Genomic DNA, 24,262 nt, shown 5'->3' with positions numbered 1-24,262 from the left:
CAAACAAAGTCAGCTGGTGGCTTGTTGGCTGTCCCTTGAGACAGGTCTGTGGGATGGAGGTGGGAACCGTGTAGAGCCCTCCTCACGGAGGGCTTGTCTACACAGGCAAATGTACCAGCGTACTTATACCATGCTGTGTTGGGGGAATCCTGCACTCCTTTGCCCCCGATACCAGTGGCCATAGGGGGTAGCACTAGTGCAAATTGATTGTGCAGTGCGGTAGGGGTAATGAAGCCAAGATTGTAATGCAGGAGAAAACGCGGCTGCATAGACCAACTGACACATGTGAGATGAGCGTGTTTGAGCCTAATCCCCTTAACGTGGCTCTTTCGGGGGGCTCTATATGCCATCTGAACGGACTTCCAGCCGCACGTACTGAATTGATTAAACGTGTGTTGAATCTCCAGGCAGAATGTTGTCCTCTCGATTGGCACGAATGTGGCAAGGGTTGAGTTTCATGATGTAACCTTTGTGTCAGCTTCCAACAGAACTCAAGAGGGAGAGAGACGGACGGGGACAGAACTTGCCTGTGTTGCTCTGACATTTCTGCTTTCCCTTGGGGGGTTAGAGAGAGAGGTGCAGGAAAAAGACATGCAGGGAACTGAAGTGAAGGGAGAATGGTGTGAAAATAAACTGGGACTGGTGGCCATCACTTCTGGGTGTGTTTTGTTTTGTTTTTTAAGGGAAGGGAGTTAGAATTAAATGGAAATTTGTGTCAAAAAAGTTCATTTTTCCCCCAAAAAAACTTTAGATGGAATAAACTCAAAACAAAACATATTTTCATTTCACATGGAAATGTTTCATTTCCCTCCCCCACCCCAAAAGATTTGGATTTATTAGGGGTTTTTTCCAACTCCTCCCTTATTATTTATTTTTTTTAAACTCCCAACCCCACTTTTTCCCCACAGTGAGAATCAAGTAAAAAGGGAGAAGTTTATTTTTAAAAAAGCCAGATCCCCCTGATCCTCCCCATCTCCAGATCAAAGCATAAAACAGCCTTTAAGGATCTGATCCTGCAATGCACTGAACATCCTCAATGCCCCTTGAAGTGATGCTCTGAGTCTGGCAGGCTGGATGATCTGGGGGTTAAAGCACTGGGCAGGGAATTAGGATATTCTGGTTTTGTTCCTGTCTTTGCCTCTGATTTGTCATGTGCCCTTTGGCAAATCACTTGCCTCTCTGTGCCTCAGTTACCCCATTTGTAAAATAATAATACTCCCCAACCCCACAGGGGTTTAATTAGTTTAACATTTGTAAACCGTGTTGAGATTCTCCGAGGGATGGTGGGAAGAGAGCTTTGAGGGTTGATATGTACCCAACTGCAACCCTGACAGTTAACAGTTTGAATGCAACTTACGTGCCTAAGTCACATTTAAAACAACAAAAGAAATGTTAGGAGGAAGCTATTGCTGTTTCTCCCATGCAAGGGGATCTCATTCAAATGGCTGGCTGCTTTGAGAGAATGTGTCCATTCTGACAAGTGGAGGATGCCACCAAACGGCACTTCATTAGCCCAAAAAAAAAGTCTTGGAGGGGGAGTGTCAATGGAATGATTCTCCATGCGGCCTGTAACTTCAGACACAAGATGAGCCCAGCTACCTCGAGATGCAAACATTAGAAGAGCTGTCTAGAGTGGGCAGTACAAGTTAGAAGACCCCAAGAGCTGTCTCTGAAATAGGAAAACCTCCCCTTGGTTGTAACCGGAAAAGCAGCGTTAGGAAGTTGTGACAAGCCTGGGCATAGAAGGATTCGAGACCAACATTTTCAAAGTAGGGTGCCTAAATGTAGGCATCTAAATCAGTAGCCTGAGTTGCTAATGGGAGCTGCTGAGTGCTCAGAATTTGAAGTCAATAGGAGCTGTGGGTGCTCAGCACCTCGGAAAATGAGGGCCAGTTTTTAGTGGGGTGTCTGCCGCTAGGCACGTGAGTTTGCAAATGGTCTGAAAGCATTTCAGGGCCATTGCATCCAGTTATGTACATGCGGGAGATGGGGGGGTGGGGTGAGGAGTGCAGGAGGGAGGCACAAAATTGCAAAGCTGAAAAGAGGCAGCTACATTCACATTCCAGGAGGGGAGAGAGTCTCTCCCCCCCCCCCCCCCGCCACCTTTTCTGGTACGTGCTTCCAAATGTGGCAATTCATTGGAGTCACCCGAGTCCTGAGCCATAAACTAATTGTGAGAGCCATTTCCACTGGGCCAGCTTTAAAAGAGAGAAGATGCCTCTTTACTATAAATCTGGAAAAAATATACATAAAGGTTGATGTGTTTTGAAATGGGTTTTTGCTTTGTTCCTCTATTTTCCCTCTGGGCATATTAACCTCGGGGACACTGTAAAAAAGCACATGCGGCAGGAGCACCTGCTGGGGTCAGGGCTAGTCATTAGTTTTTTCGGTCAGTGCAGCATAAACCCCAATTCTCCGCGTCTGCGTCGCTCTCTGGAAGTGTGCGCTCTGCCGCTCGCTCTCTGCCAAAGTCCCACTTTTTCCTGCCTGACTTGTTCCTCCACAGCTATTCCATCTCCAGCTGTGGGGGCGTCAAAGAAAAAGATGAGATCAAGTTGAGGGGAAAAATTGTCTGATTTCTCTAGCCCTTTGTTCCCAGACCCCTAGTAAGTTCCAGCGCTCTCCTTTGTGATGACATCAAAACTCTGTGTTAGGCAGGATTTGCTGCCCGTGCTAACCCAGGTGTCTACTTTTGAGATGGTGTTGGTGAGTGCCCCTGGACTTACGTACAAATAAGCTCCAGGAGGGAGCTGAAGTGAAGAGCCCTGGGCAGGGGGGATCCAGAAGTTCCATCCAAGCTGCATGGGCCTTCTCTCTCATCTTCTTTGTAGCCACCGAAGGCCTGGATGGCTGTAGCTTGATAAGCCAGGGAGGAGGAATGTGTTGTGGACCCAGCGAGAGGTCATCATTTTAACAGGCACTGAAAGACGGCTGTGAAGGCATGGCTGCCCAGAGTTGGATAAGAGGCGAGCCTAGAACAGAGAGAGAGAGAGAAGTGAAACCCTGAGTGGGTCATCTGCCGCAGGGATCAAACCTGGGACCTCTGGATCTTAAAGCATTAAGCCTCTCCTGCCTGAGCTAAGGGACCCAACTCTGTGAGCCGCGCCTGTTGAAGGTTCCTCAGCCTCTGTCTGTAGCTCAGTTGCGCTAAGGTGGGACAGCGTGCTAGTGCCACCCAGAGTGGGTGTGAGTTACACACGGGATGAGTGAGATTGTAGAGATGGAGAGAGGACTGACAGGGAGGAAGTCGGGGGTGTCTGCGAAGTCTGGGTGAAGTTAAACCCTGAGTATAAGCCGGGGGTTTCAGGGGCACAGTACATACACAGTGTGTCGTCCGGGAGCGGGTAGCCCTGCCTTTATAGCTGGCAGTAGCTCTCAACCTTCCTCTCTTCCCTTCAGAATCAGGCACCTCCCGGCCTCTACACCAAGACCAAAGATCCTGCCACCTCTCCAGATACTCCAGACATCCTAGAGATTGAATTCCGGAAGGGTAAGTGCTTTGGGTTCCTAGTTTTATTTTCCAGATTACCTCTTTTGGGGTCGGAGTTTGGTCCCCCTCTCCCCCCGCAAAAGTCCTTGGGGTGGGGGTGGGGGGTTAGCCATGGACTTCAACAAGACCAGGATTTTGGCCTTTTGTCTTTCATTAGATGTGGGATATTTTGAAGAAGGAGGTGTAGGAGAATTTGGATCCAGGCTGGTTTTAGCTAGAGGGGGGCATAAGTTTCCAGGCCTGGCTATGGAACTGAATCCAAACTTCCCCCCCATCTCTGCACATGCTCCTTTCTGGGTAGTGAGACGGGCCAGTGGTCTCACCCTGATCGCTTTTGGTCAGAGGATACCTCTTCTGACTTCCATTTTACTTGGCTTGGTGCAGCTCTCAATACTAACGGCCGCTTACTTGCTGGAGTGCCTCATGCCAGCATGTAAGCAGCTGCCTGAGCGCAGAGATGGGCCTGCCTGCTCCGCTATGTGCCGGGGCAGTACGTAGGTGTGAGGTCAGCGACACGTCCCCATGTGGGTGGGTGCCGAACCATGCAAGGCGTGGGTGTGCATACGTGCTCCTCTGCCCCGGGAAATGAGCTGCATCCGCCCAGCTGAGACATCTGTCCATTCTGACACATGCAGCACAGAGACATTGAGCCCGGTTTGAAGCAAGAGGAGGAAAACCTGCAGGTACCTCGGTCTCCGCTCTCTCCTCAGCAACGTCCACCCGACTCCCATTGGGATCTGGCCTGGGAGTTGAGGGCAGAATGTGCCCTGGGAGGTCTCTCCTCAAACTCCCATGGAGTCACTCCAGACAGAAACACGAGCGGAGTGTGCTCTGCTGCCAAAGACCATGGGTGCATGCTGGGGGCCCCAATTTCCATAGGCTGATGCGTTCCTGAGGCCACAGAGCGATGCATGAGCACAGGGGCGTGGCGTCTTATACAAGGCAGTTGTGTGTGGAGAGAGAAGCAAGTGGGCTCTGACCTATAGGAAAGTGGTATTGCCCAGGGGCCTGAGAATCAGGACGCCTGGGTTCTCTTTCTGCTCCTACCACCGCCTCACCATGTAGATTGTAGGCTAGTGACTTCCCCTCTCTGTGATTTGAAAGAGGGATGAGAAGATGTGGGCGAGGTTTGTCACAGCCCTTGCTCGGAGAGCCTCCAACACAGGTAGCTAGAGAAGGTGCAAAGTCTTATCACAGAATGAGGCCAGCAGAACACGCAACTCGGGGGGAAAACATCTCACGTTCCCGTCGTCTCAGGCTCTTAGGAGATGGTGGGGGATCCTTCTCGGACCACTGTGTCTGCGTGCAGCCCCCCTGCAGACAGGCCGGAGAGTCCTGCTCCATTTTAATGATCCTCCCCGAGCATTAAGAATCCCTCCCTTGCAGCCCCCCTGCCAGCTCCCCATTCAGCCGCTAGTTAATTTATTTGAAGTTTTAATCTAATTATTAACTATTTTAAAGGCTAAGCAGCTTTCTCCAACAACGGGCCTGACAATTGGCGGCTCTCCGTCGGGTGGAGTGCATCCAATACCCCGGCGCAAGACGATAATAGAAAGGGAGGGGGGCAAGGGAAGGATGGGGGGGGGGGGAGGGCTCAGTGAGAAGGGGCTTAAGGTTCATTATTGCCGAGACTTACATTTAATAGCAATTTACAACCGAGTTTATAAACCCCTGGAAAATAGGGGGTTTAGAATGGGGAAAGCTGACAGGGCCCTTCACTGGACAGTGGCTCTCGCGGGCGCCTTCGTAATAAAGACTAAAAAGGGAGCCATTGAGGCCTGATTGGCAACTGATAGTGCGCTAAATGGTAATGAGAAGGGCAGATGGAGGGGAGATTAGCCTCCAACTCTCAACAGCTTTTCTTTGTGGGCCCCGCAGCCCCCTTGTCAGCTTCCTAATACATTTATTGCTCATTTCACACTGCTAAAGAAAATGCCTCTTTCTATTCAGAGCCGCCCCCCGTCCCACCCAGCGCCTAAAAAAAAAAAAAAAAAAAGTGTAATTAATTCATGGAGCCCTCGGCCCTCACTGCGGCCTGCCAGTGACTGGCCTGAGATGGGTTCCCATTCACTCCTGTCAGGCGGATCACTGGAAGCATGTGTTGTGTTTGTCTGCAGAACAGACGCTACAGAGGGTGTGTGTGTACACACCCGCACCTCCATCACTTCTCCCCCAACCCCCACACACACACACACACACACACACACACACAAACCCCTTTCTTTGGCTGTTGGGTCATTTGTCAGGCCCTGCCTCAGCGGCTGGTGGGACAGAAGGTGCCGTGGCATAAGACAATAGCGGAGCGTGAAATTCAATTAGTTAAGGGCCTGGTTGCAATTTCACGGCCCTAAAAAAAAAGAGGGAGGACAGAAGGGGGGGGGGGGGGCATTTTATGGCCTTTTTTTATTTATTTCTCTTTTCTCCTGAGGGCTTTCCCCCCTGAGCGCGGCGGCTTGGACATGCCTTTTTAAGAAGTTATTTAGAGTTCATATCTGTCACATCTATTTAACGTACTCTGGGTGATGTGAAGAGGTGTTCTTGACGTTAAAAAGCTGATTCAGCTCCCTCTCCCACCCACCCCCCTCCCCTCTCTGCATCTATCTCTTGTTCTGCAGGTGTCCCGGTGAAGGTCACAAACACCAAAGATGGGGCAACTCGCCAGTCCTCCCTGGAGCTGTTTGTTTACCTGAATGAAATTGCGTAAGTGTCGGACGCTCGTGCACTCTCATCTTCGGAGAAGAGTCCCCGTTAACGTGCATGCACACGCTCGGAGGGCTGTGCAAGGACACCCACCCACCTCATAGGCTCGGATCTGGGCAAGGCATCTAAAGCAGCATTTGTCCTCCTGCAAGATGTACCAAAGATCGATAATGGGTTACATAGTAGAGCGGTCCAACAAATAACAGACGGTGCCCACGTTTTTGGGCCAGTTGTGGGCTATTCTAGGTTCTGACTGTTTACACAAAGAGCAGAGTTTACATAAGTTCACCGGGAACGGAGCTAGGGTTACCAGGCGTCCGGTTTTTGGTCGGCAGCGCAGCGGGACTAAGGCAGGCTCTTTGCCTGTCCTGGCTCTGCGCAGCTCTCGGAAGCAGCCGGCATGTCCCTGCGGCCCCTAGGCCCAGGGGCAATCAGGGAAGCTCCGTGTGCTGCCCCAGCACCGGCTCCACAGCTCCCATTGGCCGGGAACAGCGGCCAGTGAGAGCAGTGGGGGTGGTGCCTGCGGGCACGGGCAGTGTGCACTGTGCAGAGCCGACTGGCCACGCCTCTGCCTAGGGGCCGGACATGCGGCCGCTTCTGGAAGCAGCGTGGAGCCAGGGCAGGCACAGAGCCTGCCTTAACCCCACTGCGCTGCCAACAAGAGCCACCTGAGGTAAGCACCGCCCGGCCAGAGCCTGCACCCTAACTCCCTCCTGGATCCTGCATCCCCTCCTGCACCCCAACCCTCTGTCCCAGCTAGGAGCCCCCTCCTGCACCCTGAAGCCCTCATTTCTGGCCCCACCCCAGAGCCCTCACCCCCAGCTGGAGCCCTCACCCCCGCACACACACACTTCAGCCACCTACTCCAGCCCTGAGCCCCCTCCCGGAGCCTGCACCCCGCACGCCCTCCTGCACCCAGGCCCGGGTCCCCTTCTCACACCCTGAAGCCCTCATTTCTGGCCCCATCCCAGAGCCCGCACCCCCACCTGGAGCCTGCACCCCTCCCGCACCCCAACCTCCAGCCCCAGCCAAGTGAGGGTGGTGGGGGAGAGAGAGCAATGGAGGGAGGGGGGCTGGAGGGAGTGGGGGCAGGGCCTCAGGGGGGACAGGCCAGGTGGCGGGGCAAGGATGTTTGGGTTTGTGCAAATAGAAACTTGGCAACCCTAAAGGGAGCATGGTCTAGTGGTTAGAGAACATGACCAGCAGTTCTAACCCCAGCTCTGCTCCTGACTCCTGGTTACACAGGGAACCAGTGGCCCAGCTGAGCCCAGAATCCTCTCTCCCACGGTAACGCTCAGTTCCCTTGGGGTGTGTTTTGACTGGGAAGAATTGGCTTTCTAGTAATTGTGTCAGCACTGGGCCATCAGTCCCTGTGTTCTAGATCACCCTCCCCAAAGGTCCAATTGCCCCAGTGGCCCCTGGCCAAGTACCTGCCATCCAGCTGGACTGACTCATCACTACTCATGTGCCAGGGCCCCCCCCCCACCACCACCGTTTTTTCAGATAGGTCCTTTCCCTTCAGCCATCCCTGTCCTCCTCTCTCGCTGCGAGGGATGATTCTGCTTTTACAGGGCTACTAGAAACAGAAGATTTGGTCACTTGGATGCTTTCCCTGTCTCTTTTTTTGTCTCCCTCCCTTTGTCGGGAAGTGGGTGCTTAGGGTTTTCTGCTCTGAGAGATAACTGTGGGGGTGGATTCCCTCCACCGCCACCAAGTCTCCGAGACACAGACCCATTCTTCTGGCCCTGGAGACCAGGACCGCGTTCCACCTTAACTGGGCCTCCAGAGTCATTTCTAAACTGAGTGGCCCGGTGACTGTGGAGTGCCATCCGGCTCTGATGCTTTCCTCACTTATTCCACCGACGCCAGTAAAGCTGCCTCTGACTGACCCCTGCGGGTGTGAGCCGAGAGTCGTCTCCAACGCAGCCCCAGGGCCAGGAATCCAAGCTGTGGTTCAGACTAAGAGCCTTTCAGCTGGGCATGATGCTTTCATGTACACCTTGGAAAATGTCCCTCTGCCCCTTCCCTCTGGTACCTTCCACATGGCTCTGTGTTCCACCGCTTCTCAAAGGGCTGTGGTCCCGTCTTTGGCTCAGAAGTAGGCAGGCCCCAGGGGAACCATTCATCCGTCCCTTTGCCAAGTGCCACACAGACGCCCCCGTCCCGCTTCTCCTTTGTGCCCCTGCCTTTATCCCCCTGCAGTTGAATGCGAATGAACTTTTCCATGTAGTTCTCTTTTTAAATGTTAATTAAGTGGTTTTAAAATGACTTCACCAAGGGCGAATGCAGCTGCAGCGGCTCCCCCTCGCCCCTTCTCTCACCCGTGTATTTGTCTCGTGGCCTGCTGGGCCACGTTTACTCGGAGATCTCCTGGCCCAAGGGGTAAGAGAGGAGATGAAAGGAGGATTTGCATTGGCAACGAGGCTTGGCTTTCGGGGGTGGGGAAGGGGCTTCCACATTCCCTTCTCTGTCCAAGCTGCAAAGGGATTTTTTTTTTTGGTGGCGTGGTGGGGGGAGGACTCCTGATAATGGATCATATTCCAGCTATCCCCAGCCTACTGTGAGGCAGCGTGACTGCTGACAGAGCCTGTTCGATGGCTTCAGCACATACGCTCCACAACCAGAAGTACTGGCCTGGAACCTCAAAGGTATTTAGGTGCCTAACTCCAAAGTACCTAAACACTTCTGAGGATCTGAGCCAGCGCGTGTCTGTGTTGGTGCTGGGGTCCGTTCTCATCCCTCTCTGTGGGGCAGGGAGGGGAGAGAAATGCCGTCACCCACTTTCCTCCCCTCTGCTTCGGGCTGGCACTGCTGGGCCTGGCCCTCCCCATAGCCGCCTGCCCATCGTCTGGTGGGCACAGCGTCTTGATGTGGGTTACTGTGCAGCAAAGTCCAAGCTAAATCCAAGGCTCTGTACCTGCCCCCTGAGCCATGGTCTCAGGGCCTGGAGGGAGGCTGCGGAAAATGGGACCATCCCATGAATTTAAAAATGGGTGTCGTAATTTCCCTGTTGTGGCAGAGCAGAAACAGGGCGGTAATGATTATAAAGGGGATTCTTTACTGAAGCTGCTGGCAGGCAAGAGCCTGGTGGTTCTCTCGGGCTCTCCAGCTCCCAGGCTGACTAACAGCCTGTGCTGCCTCCTGTCTCCACACTGGGTCTGCCTAAGTCCTGGCCTGGGGGAGGCAGCCCTGGTACAGGCTGCTGACTGCAGTCCAGGTGCTCACCTGAACTGTGGGCATGTCGGGGTTAATGGCATATGGTGGCTGAGGGCGGTTGAGCTTTCAGGTGAGAAACCCCTGAGGAAGCAGTGGGAAGGGTGAGGCTATGGGTGAGGGGGCTGTTTCAAGCCCTCTCAGGGGTTAATCTGGAAAGCCTCCAGATTGTCCTTGCCAAGCCTTCCTATCTTGGTGTCATCCGCAAATATTCTAAACACATTCTCCACTCCATTATCCAAGTCCTCAATGAAAATATTGAATAGTACCGGACCCAGGACTGACCCCTGCTGGACAGTTTGACAGCGAACTATTGATAACTCCTCTTGGAGCGTGGTCTTTCAACCAGTTGGGCACCCACCTTATAGTAATTTCACCTAGACCACGTTTCCCTGCTTTGCTTATGAGAATCTCATGTGGGACTGTGTCAAAAGCCATGCTAAAATCATGATCTATCGCATCTTCTCCTTCCTCCCGTCCGCTAGGCCAGTAGCCCTCTTTGGGGCCGGATCGGTGGGGCTCCGGTATCACAGTGCTGGCCACAGCAGAAAAGCCGAGCCAGAACTTCCCAGAAAGCCAGTGGATCCCAGTGACCTCAATGGGCCCTGCTAGTGCAGAGTGCCAGAAAGGGCTGACGCTGCCCGGTTGCCATCCCATAAGCTCCTTTCACTGAGCAGCTCAGCTGTCTCCCAGTGGCTTGTTCGTCCCCTGGCAACACGTGACGCCTGTCCCACCTCTCCTCTCCTTTCTCTCCACAGAGGCAAGCACGGCGTGGGGCGCATTGACATTGTGGAGAATCGGTTCATCGGCATGAAGTCCCGAGGTGAGAGCCCCTCCCATGTACAACTCCCTCCCACGCCCCAGCCCCAGGCAGCTCTAAGGACCTCACTCTCAAAAAAAGAGCTGGCTACTCTCCACCGCTCAGCCGTGCTTGGGCAGAGTGCAGGATCCAGACCTATGGAGCCCTATGGGTGAATCCTGGCCCCGCTGATTGAAGTGAAAGGGAGTTTTGTCACTGATTCAACAGAGCCAGGATTCCACCCTCTGAGAGCGCTTATCCAGCCTCCCTCACCATTGTAGGTGAGCGTCTGGTCATCAAGAATTGCCCTCGATATCTAACCAGCAGCCTCTCTTAATAGTAACTAATGCTCATTGGATTAAGGGTCCCTGTTCCTTTCCTCGTTTGGGGCCCAGTGTGCACAGGATTGGGGCCTGTGATTGTAAGGTTTTTTTAGGTAGGGACTTTGTTTGTGCGTGTGAGAGAGATTCCTGATTGAGGCCTCAAGGTGTTACTGCAACACAATTAATAAATAATATTAACCAGATGCACGTCCTCGCACCTAAAAAAGCATCTCTCTAAAATCTCCCTTTCTTTTCCTCTGAACCTCTGAGTCTAGAATCAATTTTTCATTTTTAAGGACTTTTAACTTTCCTCTTCAGTGAAGAACGTTGAAAACTCCAAGGAACTTCCTTCTAGTATCTTGAGCTAAACGAACCAAAAGGGAAAACAGTAAATATCTAAGCCATTATTTTTTACTAGTGGACAAATGTCAAGGTTTAGTCAGGGAGGGGGATTCAGTGTTGCCAACTCTCATGATTTTGTCACAAGCTCTCACAATATTTAGTGTTTTCCAAGCCCCAGCTCCTGGAGTCAGGGGATTATGTTAGAGTCTCGGCTTCCATTCAAAAATGTGAGTTTCTAGCCCTGAAGATTGCAGGGATAAGCTTGGGAACAAGAGTCCCTAAAGGTTAGTAACTCAGAAGGCAAATAATCTCTTGATATTTTCATTTATTTATTTATTTTGGATGGCCTGACTCTTAAACTCTTGGGGTTGTCATTAGTCGGTGAGAAACAGCTTTGTTGAAAATCTCAGGGGACAAGAGCTGCCTCCTTCCGAGGTGAATATCAATACAGCTAGTTAGCATCTCCATTTCCATCCCCCCCCCTTCAACTCTCGTTAATATCTATGTATGTGCACCCTTTATTTAAACCTACCCTAGGCAGCAAGGCAGGAGCTAATATTATGATAGCATTTCACAGCAAAATACAACCCACCTCAGTCTTCCTTCAGATCAAGACAGGAGGGAATTATTTACACGTGCATTAGCAAGTCCTGCAGCCAAAGGTCCAACCCCCCTGGTTTGATTTTTAGTTAGCGCAATTGAATTAAAAAAACCATCAGCCCTCTAAACCTTTGTTTGTGATTCTCCGGACACTGAGTCATGTGTCAAGATCTTTTTTCTGTTTGTTTTATTTTAAAGAACCACTGACGTGCTCCAGCGACCCTTGCAGCATTCAATAATTGCCCTAACCCCCATTTAACCATCATGTCCGTTTTCCGTGTGTCATTGCTGAGTGATCGCCAACGTGTTTGGGTGTAAACAGGAGATTTCTCCTTTGCAGTCAGCCTCCTCCAGCTAGGGCGACAATCCGAGCGTTATGACATTAGACGTTGCCGTGATGCTGCAGGCCCCTGCACTGTGGCATTACTGACCACGTAAAACATGTAACATTGTGCTTATTACGCTTCATTATTTGTACTACCATAGCACATAGGAGCCCTACTCCTGGACCAGGGCCCCATTCTGTGTCCATCTGAGCATTTAAGTGCATGTTTAACTTTAAGCATGTGCTTAGTCCCACTGACATCAGCAGGACTTCAGGCAAGTCTACGCTACAAAATTAAATCACTTTTGCACGTCCACCCTATGCTCCTTGTGTCAGCGGTGCACGTCCTCACCAGGAGCACTTGTATCGATTGTATTGTGAGTGGGGGGCATTGTGGGATGGCTACTGAAAGGCAGCCCCAGTTGATGTAAGCAACACCCTGCATCAACCTAACTACATCAACTTAAGCTCTATGCCTCTCGTGGAGGTGGAGTTAGTAAGTTGGTGTAGTGGGCGAGTTACATCGGTTGGAACGACATTTTAGTGTAGACGCTTACAGAGTTAGGGCAACATAAGCTGCCTTGCATCAACCTAACTCTGCAGTGTAAACCAGGCTGAAGCTTATGCCTAACTTTGCTAAATTAGGCCTGGTTTATACACAGGTTTTGTACTGGTATAATTTCATCAGCTAGGGATATGCATTTTTTCCCCCCAATATAGTTATACCAGTAACACCTAACATGGTATAAAGGTGTCTTACCCCTGTAAATTTATTCCACTTCCTATACAGGAATAAACTCTACCCATCTAGGGGCACGTCTTCACTACCCACCAGATCGGCGGGTAGCAATCGATCTATTGGGGATCGACTTATCGCGTCTAGTGAAGACGCGATAAAATCGATCCCTGATCACTCTGCCGTCGACTGCGGAAATCCACCGCGGCAAGAGGCGGAAGCGGAGTCGACGGCGGCGCGGCAGCAGTCGACTCGCCGCCGTCCTCACAGCCAGGTAAGTCGACCTAAAATACGCAACTTCAGCTACGCTACTCACGTAGCTGAAGTTGCGTATCTTAGGTCGACCCCCCCCGTAGTGTAGACCTAGCCTAGGTGCCTTTTTACTGGTATAACTGCATCCCCACTAGGAGGTTTGTACTGCTTTAACTACATCAGTATAAGTAAAGCCTTACAACATTTGTGAATAGACCATGTTTTAGGGCCGGGATATATATATATATATATATATATATATATATATATATATATATATATATATATATATATGAGAGAGATGATTGCTCTCTATAAATATATCAGAGGGATAAATACCAGGGAGGGAGAGGAATTATTTAAGCTCAGTACCAATGTGGACACAAGAACAAATGGATATAAACTGGTCATCAGGCAGTTTAGATTTGAAATTAGACGAAGGTTTCTAACCATCAGAGGAGTGAAGTTCTGGAACAGTCTTCCAAGGGGAGCAGTGGTGGCAAAAGACATATCTGGCTTCAAGACTAAGCTTGATAAGTTTATGGAGGAGATGGTATGATGGGATAGCTTAATTTTGGCAATTAATTGATCTTTGACTCTTAGCAGTAAATATGCCCAGTGGCCTGTGATGGGATGTTAGATGGGTTGGAATCTGAGTTACTACAGAGAATTCTTTCCTGGGTGTCTGGCTGGTGAGTCTTGCCCACATGCTCAGGGTTTAGCTGATCGCCATGTTTGGGGTCAGGAAGGAATTTTCCTCCAGGGCAGATTGGCAAAGATGCTGGGGTTTTTTCACCTTCCTCTGCAGCGTGGGGCATGGGTCACTTGCTAAAGGATTCTCTGCACCTTGAAGTCTTTAAACCACGATTTGAGGACTTCAATAGCTCAGACATAGGTTAGGGGTTTATTACGGGAGTGGGAGGGTGAGATTCTATGGCCTGCATTGTGCAGGAGGTCAGACTAGACGATCATAATGGTCCCTTCTGACCTTAAAGTCTATGACTCTATGAGAGGAAATTGCTGGTTGGGAAGGTGAGGGACTGATTGTACATAGAAATGTAGGGCTGGAAAGGACGTCGAGGTCATCAAGTCCAGCCCCTTGAGCTGAGGCAGGACCACATAAACCTAGACCACGTGCTCATCTCTTGGTATCAGCAATGGTGTGAAAGGTCTTACATAAATAATATGTTTACATTTGTTAAACTTCAGACTGTATAACAGCTATCGCAGTGGAATTCTCTTTGGGTTGGTCTACATGCATAAATTGTACTGTTTTAACTATACCCGTGTAGAGAAAATAGTACAACTAGAGCAAGGCAAAAAAATTTGGATGAATAATTTATTTGCTGGAAAATGCATTTTCGGGTCAGCCTAAATGATTCATGAACTTGGGCTGAATTTGGCAAATGGTTTTGGCCGAAACAAAATATTTTTTTTTTAAGTTTAGAAATTTAACAAGGTTTTTTTGTGTTTTTGTTTTGTTTTTAAGGGTAAATAGGGGGGAAAGTTGTTTTGGTTTGAATGAAACTAGGGCTGTCAAAAGATTAATAAAATTAATCGTGATTAATTGTGCGATTAAACAATAATATATCATTTACTTAAATATTTTTGGGTGTTTTCTACTTTTTCAAATATATTGATTTCAATTACAACACAGAATACAAAGTATACAGTGCTCATTTTATATTTATTTTTTATTACAACCTAATACAAGTACTGTAGTGCAATCTCTTTATAATGAAAGTTGAACTTACAAATGTAGAATTAGGTACAAAAAATAACTGCATTAAAAATAAAACAATGTAAAACTTTAGAACCTACAAGTCCGCTCAGTCCTACTTTAGCCAATCGCTCAGACTAACAAGTTTGGTTATAATTTGCAGGAGATAGTGCTGCCCGCGCCTTTTTTACAATCAGGCTTTCGATTAGCACTGTCGTAGCCGTCATCGCAAGATAATTTACGTGCCAGATGCACTAAAGATTCATATGTCCCTTCATGCTTCAACCACCATTCCAGAAGACGTGTCCATGTTGATGAACGCTTCTGCTCAGTAACGATCCAAAGTAGTGTGGACTGATGCATGTTCAGTTTCATCATCTGAGTCAGATGCCCCCAGCAGAAGGTTGATTTTCTTTTTTTGGTGGTTTGGGTTCTGTAGTTTCCGCATCAGAGTGTTGCTCTTTTAAGACATCTCAAAGCATTCTCCACACCTCGTCCTTCTCAGATTTTTGGAAGGCATTTCAGATTCTTAAACCTTGGGTCGAGTGCTGTATCTATCCTTACAAAAAAGGTACCAATGTGAGATTTCTGTTTTGTCAAATCTGCAGTGAAAGTGTTCTTAAAACGAACATGTGCTGGGTCATCATCTGAGACGGCTATAACATGAAATATATGGCAGAATGTGGGTAAAACAGAACAGGAGACATACAATTCTCCTCCAAGGAGGTCAGTCACAAATTTAATTAACGCATTATTATTTTTAATGAGCATCATCAGCATGGAAGCATGTCCTCTGGAATGGTGGCCGAAGCATGAAGGGGCATATGAATGTTTAGCATATCTGGCACGTAAATACCTTGCAATGCCGGCTACAAAAGTGCCATGTGAATGTTTGTTCTCACTTTCAGGTGACATTGTGAATAAGAAGCAGTCAGCATTATCTCCCGTAAATGAAAGCAAACTTTTTTGTCTGAGCGATTGGCTGAACAAGAAGTAGGACTGAGTGGACTTGTAGGCTCTAAAGTTTTACATTGTTTTGTTTTTGAGTGCAGTTATGTAATCAAAAAATCTACATTTGTAAGTTACACTTTCACGATAAAGAGATTGCACTTCAGTACTTATATGAGGTGAATTGAAAAATACTATCTTTTGCTTATTTTTACAGTGCAAATATTTGTAATAAAAAATATTAAGTGAGCAGTGTACACTTTGTATTCTGTGTTGTAATAGAAATCAGCATATTTGAAAATGTAGAAAAACATCCAAAAGATTTAATAAATTTCAATTGGTATTCTATTGTTTAACAGTGCGATTAAACATGATTGATTTTTTTTAATCGCAGTTAATTTTTTTTTAGTTAATCACATGAGTTAACTGCGATTAATTGACAGCCCTAAATGAAACATTTTGATTTTTTTTTTCTCCAAATATTCCTTCAGCTCCTGCTATGACCCACCCCTTGTGGATGCAGTTATATAGGTATAGCTATTCCCAGAAGGGCTGGGGAATAAGCATTACCGGTAAAAGACTCCTTTATACTGATAGAATTAAGCCACACTATGGATTGTACCATGTAACTCTTTTTTAGTAGAAAATCACACCCCTAACTGAAACAGTCTAATGACTACAAAAATGGTGTGTAGACCAGGCATCAGAGATCATGGGATGCAGCCTCTGGGCCTCATCACAGGAATACTCCTCTAGGACAATGGCAGGGAGAGAATTCGTGAAACTGGTTGAAATTTTGATAGGGAAAAAAACAGGGAAAGTGTTTGATGAATTCCCCCTCTCCCATTCATGTGACCAACTCTCAAGAGCTGGTTGGGAATTTTGAAATGTCAGTTTCAAGTTTTGATGGGGGGGAAAAATTGAATTACCATTTTCCCCCTGTTCTTTTCCATGCTGCTATTATTGCTAATTAGAAAACAGTTAGTTGTTGGTTGGTTATTGCACCACTTGTGGTGGGATAGGTGCTTTCCAGAAGGAATGGTCCCTGTTCCAAAGAGCTCCTGGCCTAGGGACAGACCGACACAGGGGGTAGGGAAGGGACAACAAACGGGATTCGTTTTATACAAGTCAGCGCAGAAGAAGTGGGACGAGTTTTGGAGAAAGTAGGCGCCAGGAACCTGTGAACCTAGGCCAGAATGGTGGCTATTCCATAGCTAAGCTCAGGGCCCCTCAAGCCATGCAGATCTCTGGTATGATCAGGAGAATGCAGAACAGGCTTTCCCAAGCTGGTTCTTCACCAGCTCCTCGATTAAACTTTTCTGGGCTTCTGTGCAGAGAAGTCATGGTCCAGGCTTTATGACACAGACCCTCCAAGAGTGCCAGATTGTGATACCAGGACCCCTAGATCTGTACCATGAACGAGGGCCCGGGGGACAGGAGGCTCTGGGTGATTGGAGTCTAAAGAGAAGCTCTCTTTCAGTGTCTTGGTGATTGATAATAGTTGGGGAAGGAACCAGAGAGAAGGGAACAAGCATTTGAGCCACTCTGAAGAAGTATTTTAATCATAGACTGGGGCACCCAACTTGTGCCCAAGCGAGAGACATGCTGGCAGCTTCCTACCCGCCCCAGGGGTGAAATCCTGGCTCCACTGGAGCCCATGGCAAAACTCTCATTGGTTTCAGTGGGGCTAGGCTTCCACCTCAGGGCTGCCCCTTGCTTTCCGCAGAAAGCGGCTGCCCTCCTCTTTTAATATGTAGAGGCAACTGGGCCATGGGAGAGACAAGTCCCAATAGTCATTTCTCCTTCCTGATCCAAGTGGAGCAGGGTTAGGTTGCTGCTGGTTTACACCTTGATTCAGCAAAGAGGGACATGGCTGGACTCCTATGCCTGGGCAAAGCCCCTTAACTTCATTGGGGCTCCCCATGGGCACATGGTTTCCTTGTGGGATCCAGGGCCTTGCTGCGGGGACTGGGGATCACCACCTTCCCCATCACCCATCGCATAGTCACCGCTTACATTAAGGGGAGATGGAATGGGACGACATTGCCATGGGAATTCTAATGTCCACCCCGACGAGCAAAGGGGGGAGCTGGGAAGGGAAAAATTCAGTTGTATTGATTTTTACAAAGCCTCTCACTGAAATTCGTTACGGACTCCCGGGAGGAGGGCGAGCGGGGAAGCTTGGCACCAGCCTTGTAAGCCCTATTTTCCAGGTTTGGTTGTCTATGTTTTAGTGGGAGGCCGGTGGCTAATTCATAGTGCTCCGGGTGCCCACGCTTGGCAGCACAGCTCCCGCCTGCCGGTGACAATGGGGCCGAACCAGCTAAGCGCCGCCGCAGCTCGAGCAGGCAGGCTACAAATGGGAGTCGTTTTCCTGCCTCGTGCGGCTTTTCATGGCCTCATTATCAAATTATCGTTTTAACTCTGAAGGGGGGCTAATTAGGGAAGTAAATGAAATCAGTGGGAAGGAAGCGGGAAGGGAGGGGACAGTCGGGCTTCTGCCTCTGCCAAAAGAGCTGGGTGTTTCATTTCCTCCTTGCCTGACTGCAGGCCTGCCCAAGCCCCTCGGTGCGGACGCAGGGAGGCTAGCTTGCGTAGCAGCACGACGGGGTCCTTTGCCCCAGGCGGCTGATGGCGCTTTGGGAATAGAGCTCGGCGGGGACCGTCCCCCACCCCGGATCGTAATCCCCAAGAACTTTGGGGGGATTGCACAGTCAGGGATGGGCTTAGTAACTCGGCCCCTTGGGATGTGCTTGGCCAGCGGGATCCCCGAGTGTAGCCGTTAAGTGCTCTCCCTTGTTCCCCCCGCCACCAGCCGTGGTATGCTCTGAGCTCGGCTCCGGACCCTGCTGTGCCGGGCACTGTACAGACACTTCCCTGCCCTAAAGCTCGGACTGTCAAACCTCCGGGGCCCTCCAGGTCTCCTGTCCGTGTGAGCTTGTGCATCACGCAGGAGGCTGGGGCGGGGGCATTCTCACTTTCGATCTCGTGTCCCCCTCATTTTCCCTTTTGGACCCCTTTTGGCAGGAACCGGCGGGGCATGTCAGCATATTGATCCCTGTTGAAATTGACAGATCACAGTCAATACGGCTAAACGGTTCAGTTCACAGTAAACTGACAGTAGAGGTTACAAATTAGAAAATTTTAAGCAGCAGCTGTCTCCGTTCCTCTCCCCTTCTTCCCGTCCACTTCCCCTCCCCCCCACATCCCCTTTCTCAGCAGTAATTATGGTGTGATTGAAGCGCCGCCAGGCTGCATCGCTGACACCTCTGTCTTTTTCCTGTAAACACGGGGAGATGAAAATAGACACTTGGAGACGCTGTGAGTGTCACTTTGAAGGTGTCTCTTGTCTCCTCCATTGCAATGCTGGAAGCTCGGCTGTCACTTCTCTCCCCTCCTTGCGCAGTGGTTCATACGCCGACTGTCAAAGGCGCTCGGAACCGCAGTCTTTTAGCATCAGATTTCTGTCACAAATCAAATAAAAATAATAAAGAAACAGACAGACAGCGCTCGTCTGCTCTGCGTCCCCTGCCGCGAGCGGAGGGGAAATGTGGGTGGGGGAGGGAAAGAGACACAAAAAACAAGCTTTTGATCAGTCCAAATTAACTTTAACACCTTCTAAGGGAAGGTGCAGGAATATTAATTGTGTTATTGGTGTTACGTGTTGCTTTTAAATGTTCTGTTTGGAGCAGTTGCTTTGCTGCCGCAGTCTCTCTGAAGCCCAATACGTCCGCCTCTCCAGAGGGTCTAATGTACCAGTAAGTGCCCCCAGGGCATTATTTTATTATGTGCATTACGCTAACTCCTTGCCAGAGGATGTTATGAAGGCCAAGACAATAAAGGGTTCAAAAAAGAACTAAATAAATTAATGGAGGATAGGTCCATCAATGGCTATTAGCCAGGATGGGCAGGGATGGTGTCCCTAGCCTCTGTTTGCCAGAAGCTGGGAATGGGCGACAGGGGATGGATCACTTGATGATTCCCTGTTCTGTTCATTCCCCCAGGGCACCTGGCATTGGCCTCTGTCGGAAGACAGGACACTGGGCTAGATGGACCTTTGGTCTGACCCAGTATGGCCGTTCTTCTGTACTTATTGTTCTAGGTGCTGTACGCTTGTCTAGTGAGCAATTCAGTTCAGAGACTGTCTTGTCATCATCAAAATAGGCAAATCATGGGAGGAGAGGAATCATACAGGTGGAGAAACTGAGTCAGTGAGAGGCCCACTTGACTTGCCCAAAGGCAGCTATTGATTCCCCCTGGTCAGGTCCCCCGCAGAGAGGTGTAACTGAATGACACCGCCTCTTGCAATTGAGCGTGACTTCGGCTCCAGTCTGGTCCCGTTGACAGATGTATGTTTTAGCCGTGGCTTTTCGGTGGTCAGTGGGGTTTCTTCCTCTCTTCTTCCCTTTAATAGGCAGGGCTGGGTAATTCAATGCCTGGTTGCTCTGTGAGCAAGGGTAAGGGCAATTCCCGTTCAGGTGTCAAGGCCTTACCTGATTGTGACGCCCACATCCTGGCTGGACTAGCAGCAGGGGGCTTGAACCCGGGGTCTCTAGCTCTTAATGCATGAGCTGCTACTGCCTGAGCTGAAAGACCCATCTCTCTTACCCAAGGCTGTAGCAGACTCATCAATTGCTAGTTGTCCTAGTCACTAGTGCCCCACCAAGTAGGCAGAATGTATGTGATCTCCACGGAGGTCAGGAAGGAATCTCCTCTCCTCCCCTCTCCCATCAGTCAGGCGCGTGATGGAGGTGGTTGCTCTTCACTCTGAAGCCTTGAGTATTATCCGCTGCTGGAAGCAGGATATTATTATTATTAATTATGTGTTACTGGAGCACCTAGGAGCACTCCTGGACCAGGGCCCCATTGTGCTGGGCACTGTACAAAAATCAGAACAAGAACAGTCCCTGATGGGATGTTCTGGACCAGTGATCCAGTCTGGCATGATAAATCCGTTGTGTCTAAAATTGTTCCTCGACCCCTTAGCCCTTGTGGATCTACTGAGCAGCAAACATTCTCAGGTACCCGAACCTGGACAAAGGCATTTTCCTTCTTTGGTTCATTTCATGTTTCTGTGCCCTTTTTGCAGGGGGTTAGATTCTCCCATTCGTTTGTGCTGAATTTTCCAGTTAGATGAATACTTTGCCACTGTGCAGTATTGTAAAGCTGTTAAAGCCTGCAGCATGCCCACTTGATTTTAAATACCTCTCTAGTTCGCAGCATTAATCAGAGCCACTCCTCAAGATGTATTGTACATTCAAGTATATTTTGGAGCCACAACAATTTAACACTGTTGCTGCTTTTTTTTTTTTTTAAAGGCATCTATTTTTGTAGTGTGATACAACAAAACACAATATGTGAGCTCCTCCTGCTGGTTGTGCAGCAGTATTTTAGCTGTTTGCCAGGACCAAAAATGTTCAACAATGTATGTGCAAGACAGCTGTTTTCACTTGTATATTGGAAATATGGGGACGGAGAGGAGAGATGGCAGGTGGTATTCTTTGTGAGTATGTACAGTCCTGGGATATGGGTGTACATAAGAATGGCCATACTGGGTCAGACCAAAGGTCCATCCGGCCCAGTGTCCTGTCTACCGACAGTGGCCAATGCCAGGTGCCCCAGAGGGAGTGAATCTAACAGGTAATGTTCAAGTGATCTCTCTCCTGCCATCCATCTACACCCTCTGACAAACAGAGGCTAGGGACACCATTCCTCACCCATCCTGGCTAATAGCCATTAATGGACTCATATGTGTGTATATGTGTTTTGAGGGTATGCATACTGCATGTATGTGCTTTGTAGCTAAGCCTACTGTGTGTGCATTCTGCATATTTATTGGGCACGCAGTGTGTGTGTGCACTTCATGAACATGCATGCTGCGTGTGACCTGCTGATTGTGTGTGTGTGTGTGTGTGTGTGCATACATCTACTTCCCAACAGTCCTGGGTTTTGGGGGAACTCTCCCACATTGACGCTCCAAGCCCCTGTCCCGCAAAAGGGGCATTTTGACCTGGGTCCACTGTTTGAGCAGGCCCTGAAACGGAATGGTGTTGTGACCTGGTGCATGGGGTCACAGCACCACTGAGGACTTGGCCCATTCCCCCCACACCCTGTCTCTGTCTATGGAGGGGCAGATGGGCAAATCTGAGTGGCGCTGCGGCCCCATGCTCCAGGTCACATCGCCCATCCCACTTGAGCCACTTGAAACGTTGAGGCATATGTGTGTGTGTGTGTGTGTCACTTGACCATGCAGGCGTGTGTAACTGCAGAATATGCCTGAGTGCCTACCTGCTGTGTCCGGCACATGGCGATGGATACATGCTTCATCCGCAGTCATCATGTACACGCGATGTGGAGGTGAATGAGGGTAGTGGCATGGTTCAAATTTAACCAGAAATAAATCAATGTAAACCAAGCCGAGAGAGGCTGGAACAAAGGAAGCTGGCTTTTCTGCCTCTGCCTCCAGAGAAGCCCAACCAGCTCAGCCCCACAGCACTCAGTCATCAAAACAATTAAACTTCTCTTGCGGCGGCTGTTTTCCGAAGCTCTGCCGCGATTCAGAACGGGGGGGGGGAAGGGGCGGGAGAGGAGCGGGGGGGTCGACAGCCCCAAATGAGGTTGCACTCCAGTACCCCAGGTAGCCTCATTTCTTCACAGCTGACGTGTGGTTCTCGTTGTGGGTTTTTTTTTTTTTTTTTGCCGCTGGAGGGGAGCGGAGGGTATTTCAGGCCCCCGTCTCCCTGTGCTTGTGCCCCGCGTCGCTCGTTTAATTACAGGTTTTCAGCCGCAGACCGGTGGGCACGCATCGGCAGGGGGATCGGCTCCTAAACCCTGTCATTTCGCCTCGTCAGAGTGCCTCTTCAAAGAGGGGAATCTAGACATTTTCTCCGCACGGCGCGGAGTGGACTGTCTCGGCCCCAGCATGAATATAATGACAGATGCATTTTACAGCAAGCTGGGACTGAATGGGCTCAAGCACGGCTCCTTCTGTCAGCCAAGTCATTATTTTTTGTCATTTGCTGACAGTTTTGGTCTCATTCGTTTTTCTCCCTCTCTCTTTTTTTTCTCTGTTTTTTTTTTTTTTCCCCTGCCTGGAAAAATGGCTAGGTATCTACGAGACCCCAGCAGGGACCATCCTGTACCATGCTCATTTAGATATTGAGGCCTTCACCATGGACCGGGAGGTGCGGAAAATCAAGCAGGGGCTCGCCTTGAAATTCTCAGAATTGGTGTACAATGGTATGTACTGTCCCCCCTCCCCCGACCTACCTCCCACAAAACCAGATTCCCTCCCCCCCCCCCCCCCCCGCTGCACACCTCCCTATAATGGTGCAAACCCCATTACTACTAAAGGCAGCCAGCACTGCGTGTTTGTTACATGGCTCTGGCTTTAACAGAGATGGGCCCAAGCTGGGAAATTTAGGTCTGGATTTGAGGCCCCTTGTAGAGATGGGGGAAAGACCTGTTCTGTCACCCACTCCATCTCCCTGCCTAGGATTGGTCCCGAGGGCACAGCATTCTGTCCAGTTTAACATGAATGGGGCCAACCTGTGGGGTGGCCACAACTGCTCTTGGGAGACTATTCCAGCTTCCAGTAGCGCTCACAATTAGGAAAGCATCACTATTTTCCAGCCTCGCTCCAGTTCCACTGTTTGACCCACCCCAAATAATTCCTCCTGGGTGCTAGCACACTTCAGATAGCTCTAGACTGTTCTCTCCTCCCTCACCGCCCCGCACAGGTGCCTCTTTAGTCGTTGTGCAGCCAAGCTATCCAGAGTAGCCCTTGTAATATTCCCTCTTAAGTCGGTCCCTCCAGCCACTTGATGGCTTCAGTTGCTCCTCTCTGAACTCCCTCCAATTGGCCGATATCCTTGCGGTAACATGGCACCCAGAGAGGAATGTTCTACTCCAGCTGCAGTTGCACCCAGAGTCAGCTGAGGATGTGCCTTGGCTTGATGCCTCTGCCTGTGTGGCAGTTTTCAGATTTGGAGTTTTTGGTCCAGCCTGTTATAAGGCCGGGAGACCAGGCTCAATCCTCAGTTCCACTGGTGTGAATCTGGAGTGACTCCATTGAACTCTAGGGTGGTTGATATGGCGGGAATGGTTTTGTAGGCTTATGACCACAGCATCTGCCACCCACGAATACCACCTGGATAGCATGGAGGTAACTGAGCTTTAGGGTTATGCATGCATATTGAGGAAAACTGCAGATCTGAACACCCCCAAATTTTAGGGAAGCTCAAACCCAGCATTGAATCTTGCAGCTCAGGTCATCTCTAGTTCTTTTGGCTTCTCAGTGACCACAAGAGTGATCCTCTAGATTAGTGGTTTGAGCATTGGCCTACTAAACCCAGGGTTGTGAGTTCAATCCTTGGGGGGGGGCCATTTAGGGATCTGGGGCAAAAATCTTTCTGGGGGCTGGTCCTGCTTTGAGCAGGGGGTTGGACTAGATGACCTCCTGAGGTCCCTTCTAACCCTGATGTTCTATGACTCTATCACTGCTGCAGGAGGCCAGCAAGTAGCTGAGTGTTTAAAAGTGTTGGTTAATTTCATGACCATTTGTCCCCATACTAGCTAGGATAACAAGGGGAATCAGGTCTCATACCTCAGGGTGTACACTGATCTCACTGCAGGGGTCATGAAGAGAGTCACCATTTGCCCTCTTCCTCACCACGTTCATCACTGTGCAATTGACTGGATGCATTATGGGAGTTTTGTGCCTTCCTTTAAAGCATCAGGTGTTGGCCACTGCTGGAGGCAGGATCCAGGCCTTGTGGGACCAATGAGTTGATCCGGGAAACCCTCCGTGGTTAA

General features: G+C 49.6%; 1 protein-coding gene across 1 annotated transcript in view; it reads left to right on the top strand.

Annotated features, from left to right (window-relative positions):
- The window catches only part of ASS1 (argininosuccinate synthase 1), a 78,950-nt gene that overhangs the window by 37,442 nt on the left and 17,246 nt on the right, over window positions 1-24,262 (top strand). Inside the window, exons 10-13 of the mRNA XM_065418794.1 lie at window positions 3,400-3,490; window positions 6,106-6,190; window positions 10,162-10,226; window positions 22,556-22,687. Of these exons, the coding sequence (XP_065274866.1) occupies window positions 3,400-3,490; window positions 6,106-6,190; window positions 10,162-10,226; window positions 22,556-22,687 (373 nt within the window). The remainder of the gene's footprint in view (window positions 1-3,399; window positions 3,491-6,105; window positions 6,191-10,161; window positions 10,227-22,555; window positions 22,688-24,262) is intronic.

Source organism: Emys orbicularis, chromosome 18 (genome assembly GCF_028017835.1).
Source record: "Emys orbicularis isolate rEmyOrb1 chromosome 18, rEmyOrb1.hap1, whole genome shotgun sequence".
NCBI classification, from domain to species: Eukaryota; Metazoa; Chordata; order Testudines; family Emydidae; genus Emys; species Emys orbicularis.
The sequence above is the reverse complement of the archived record's forward strand: the minus strand, read 5'-3'. Positions and strand labels throughout refer to the sequence as shown.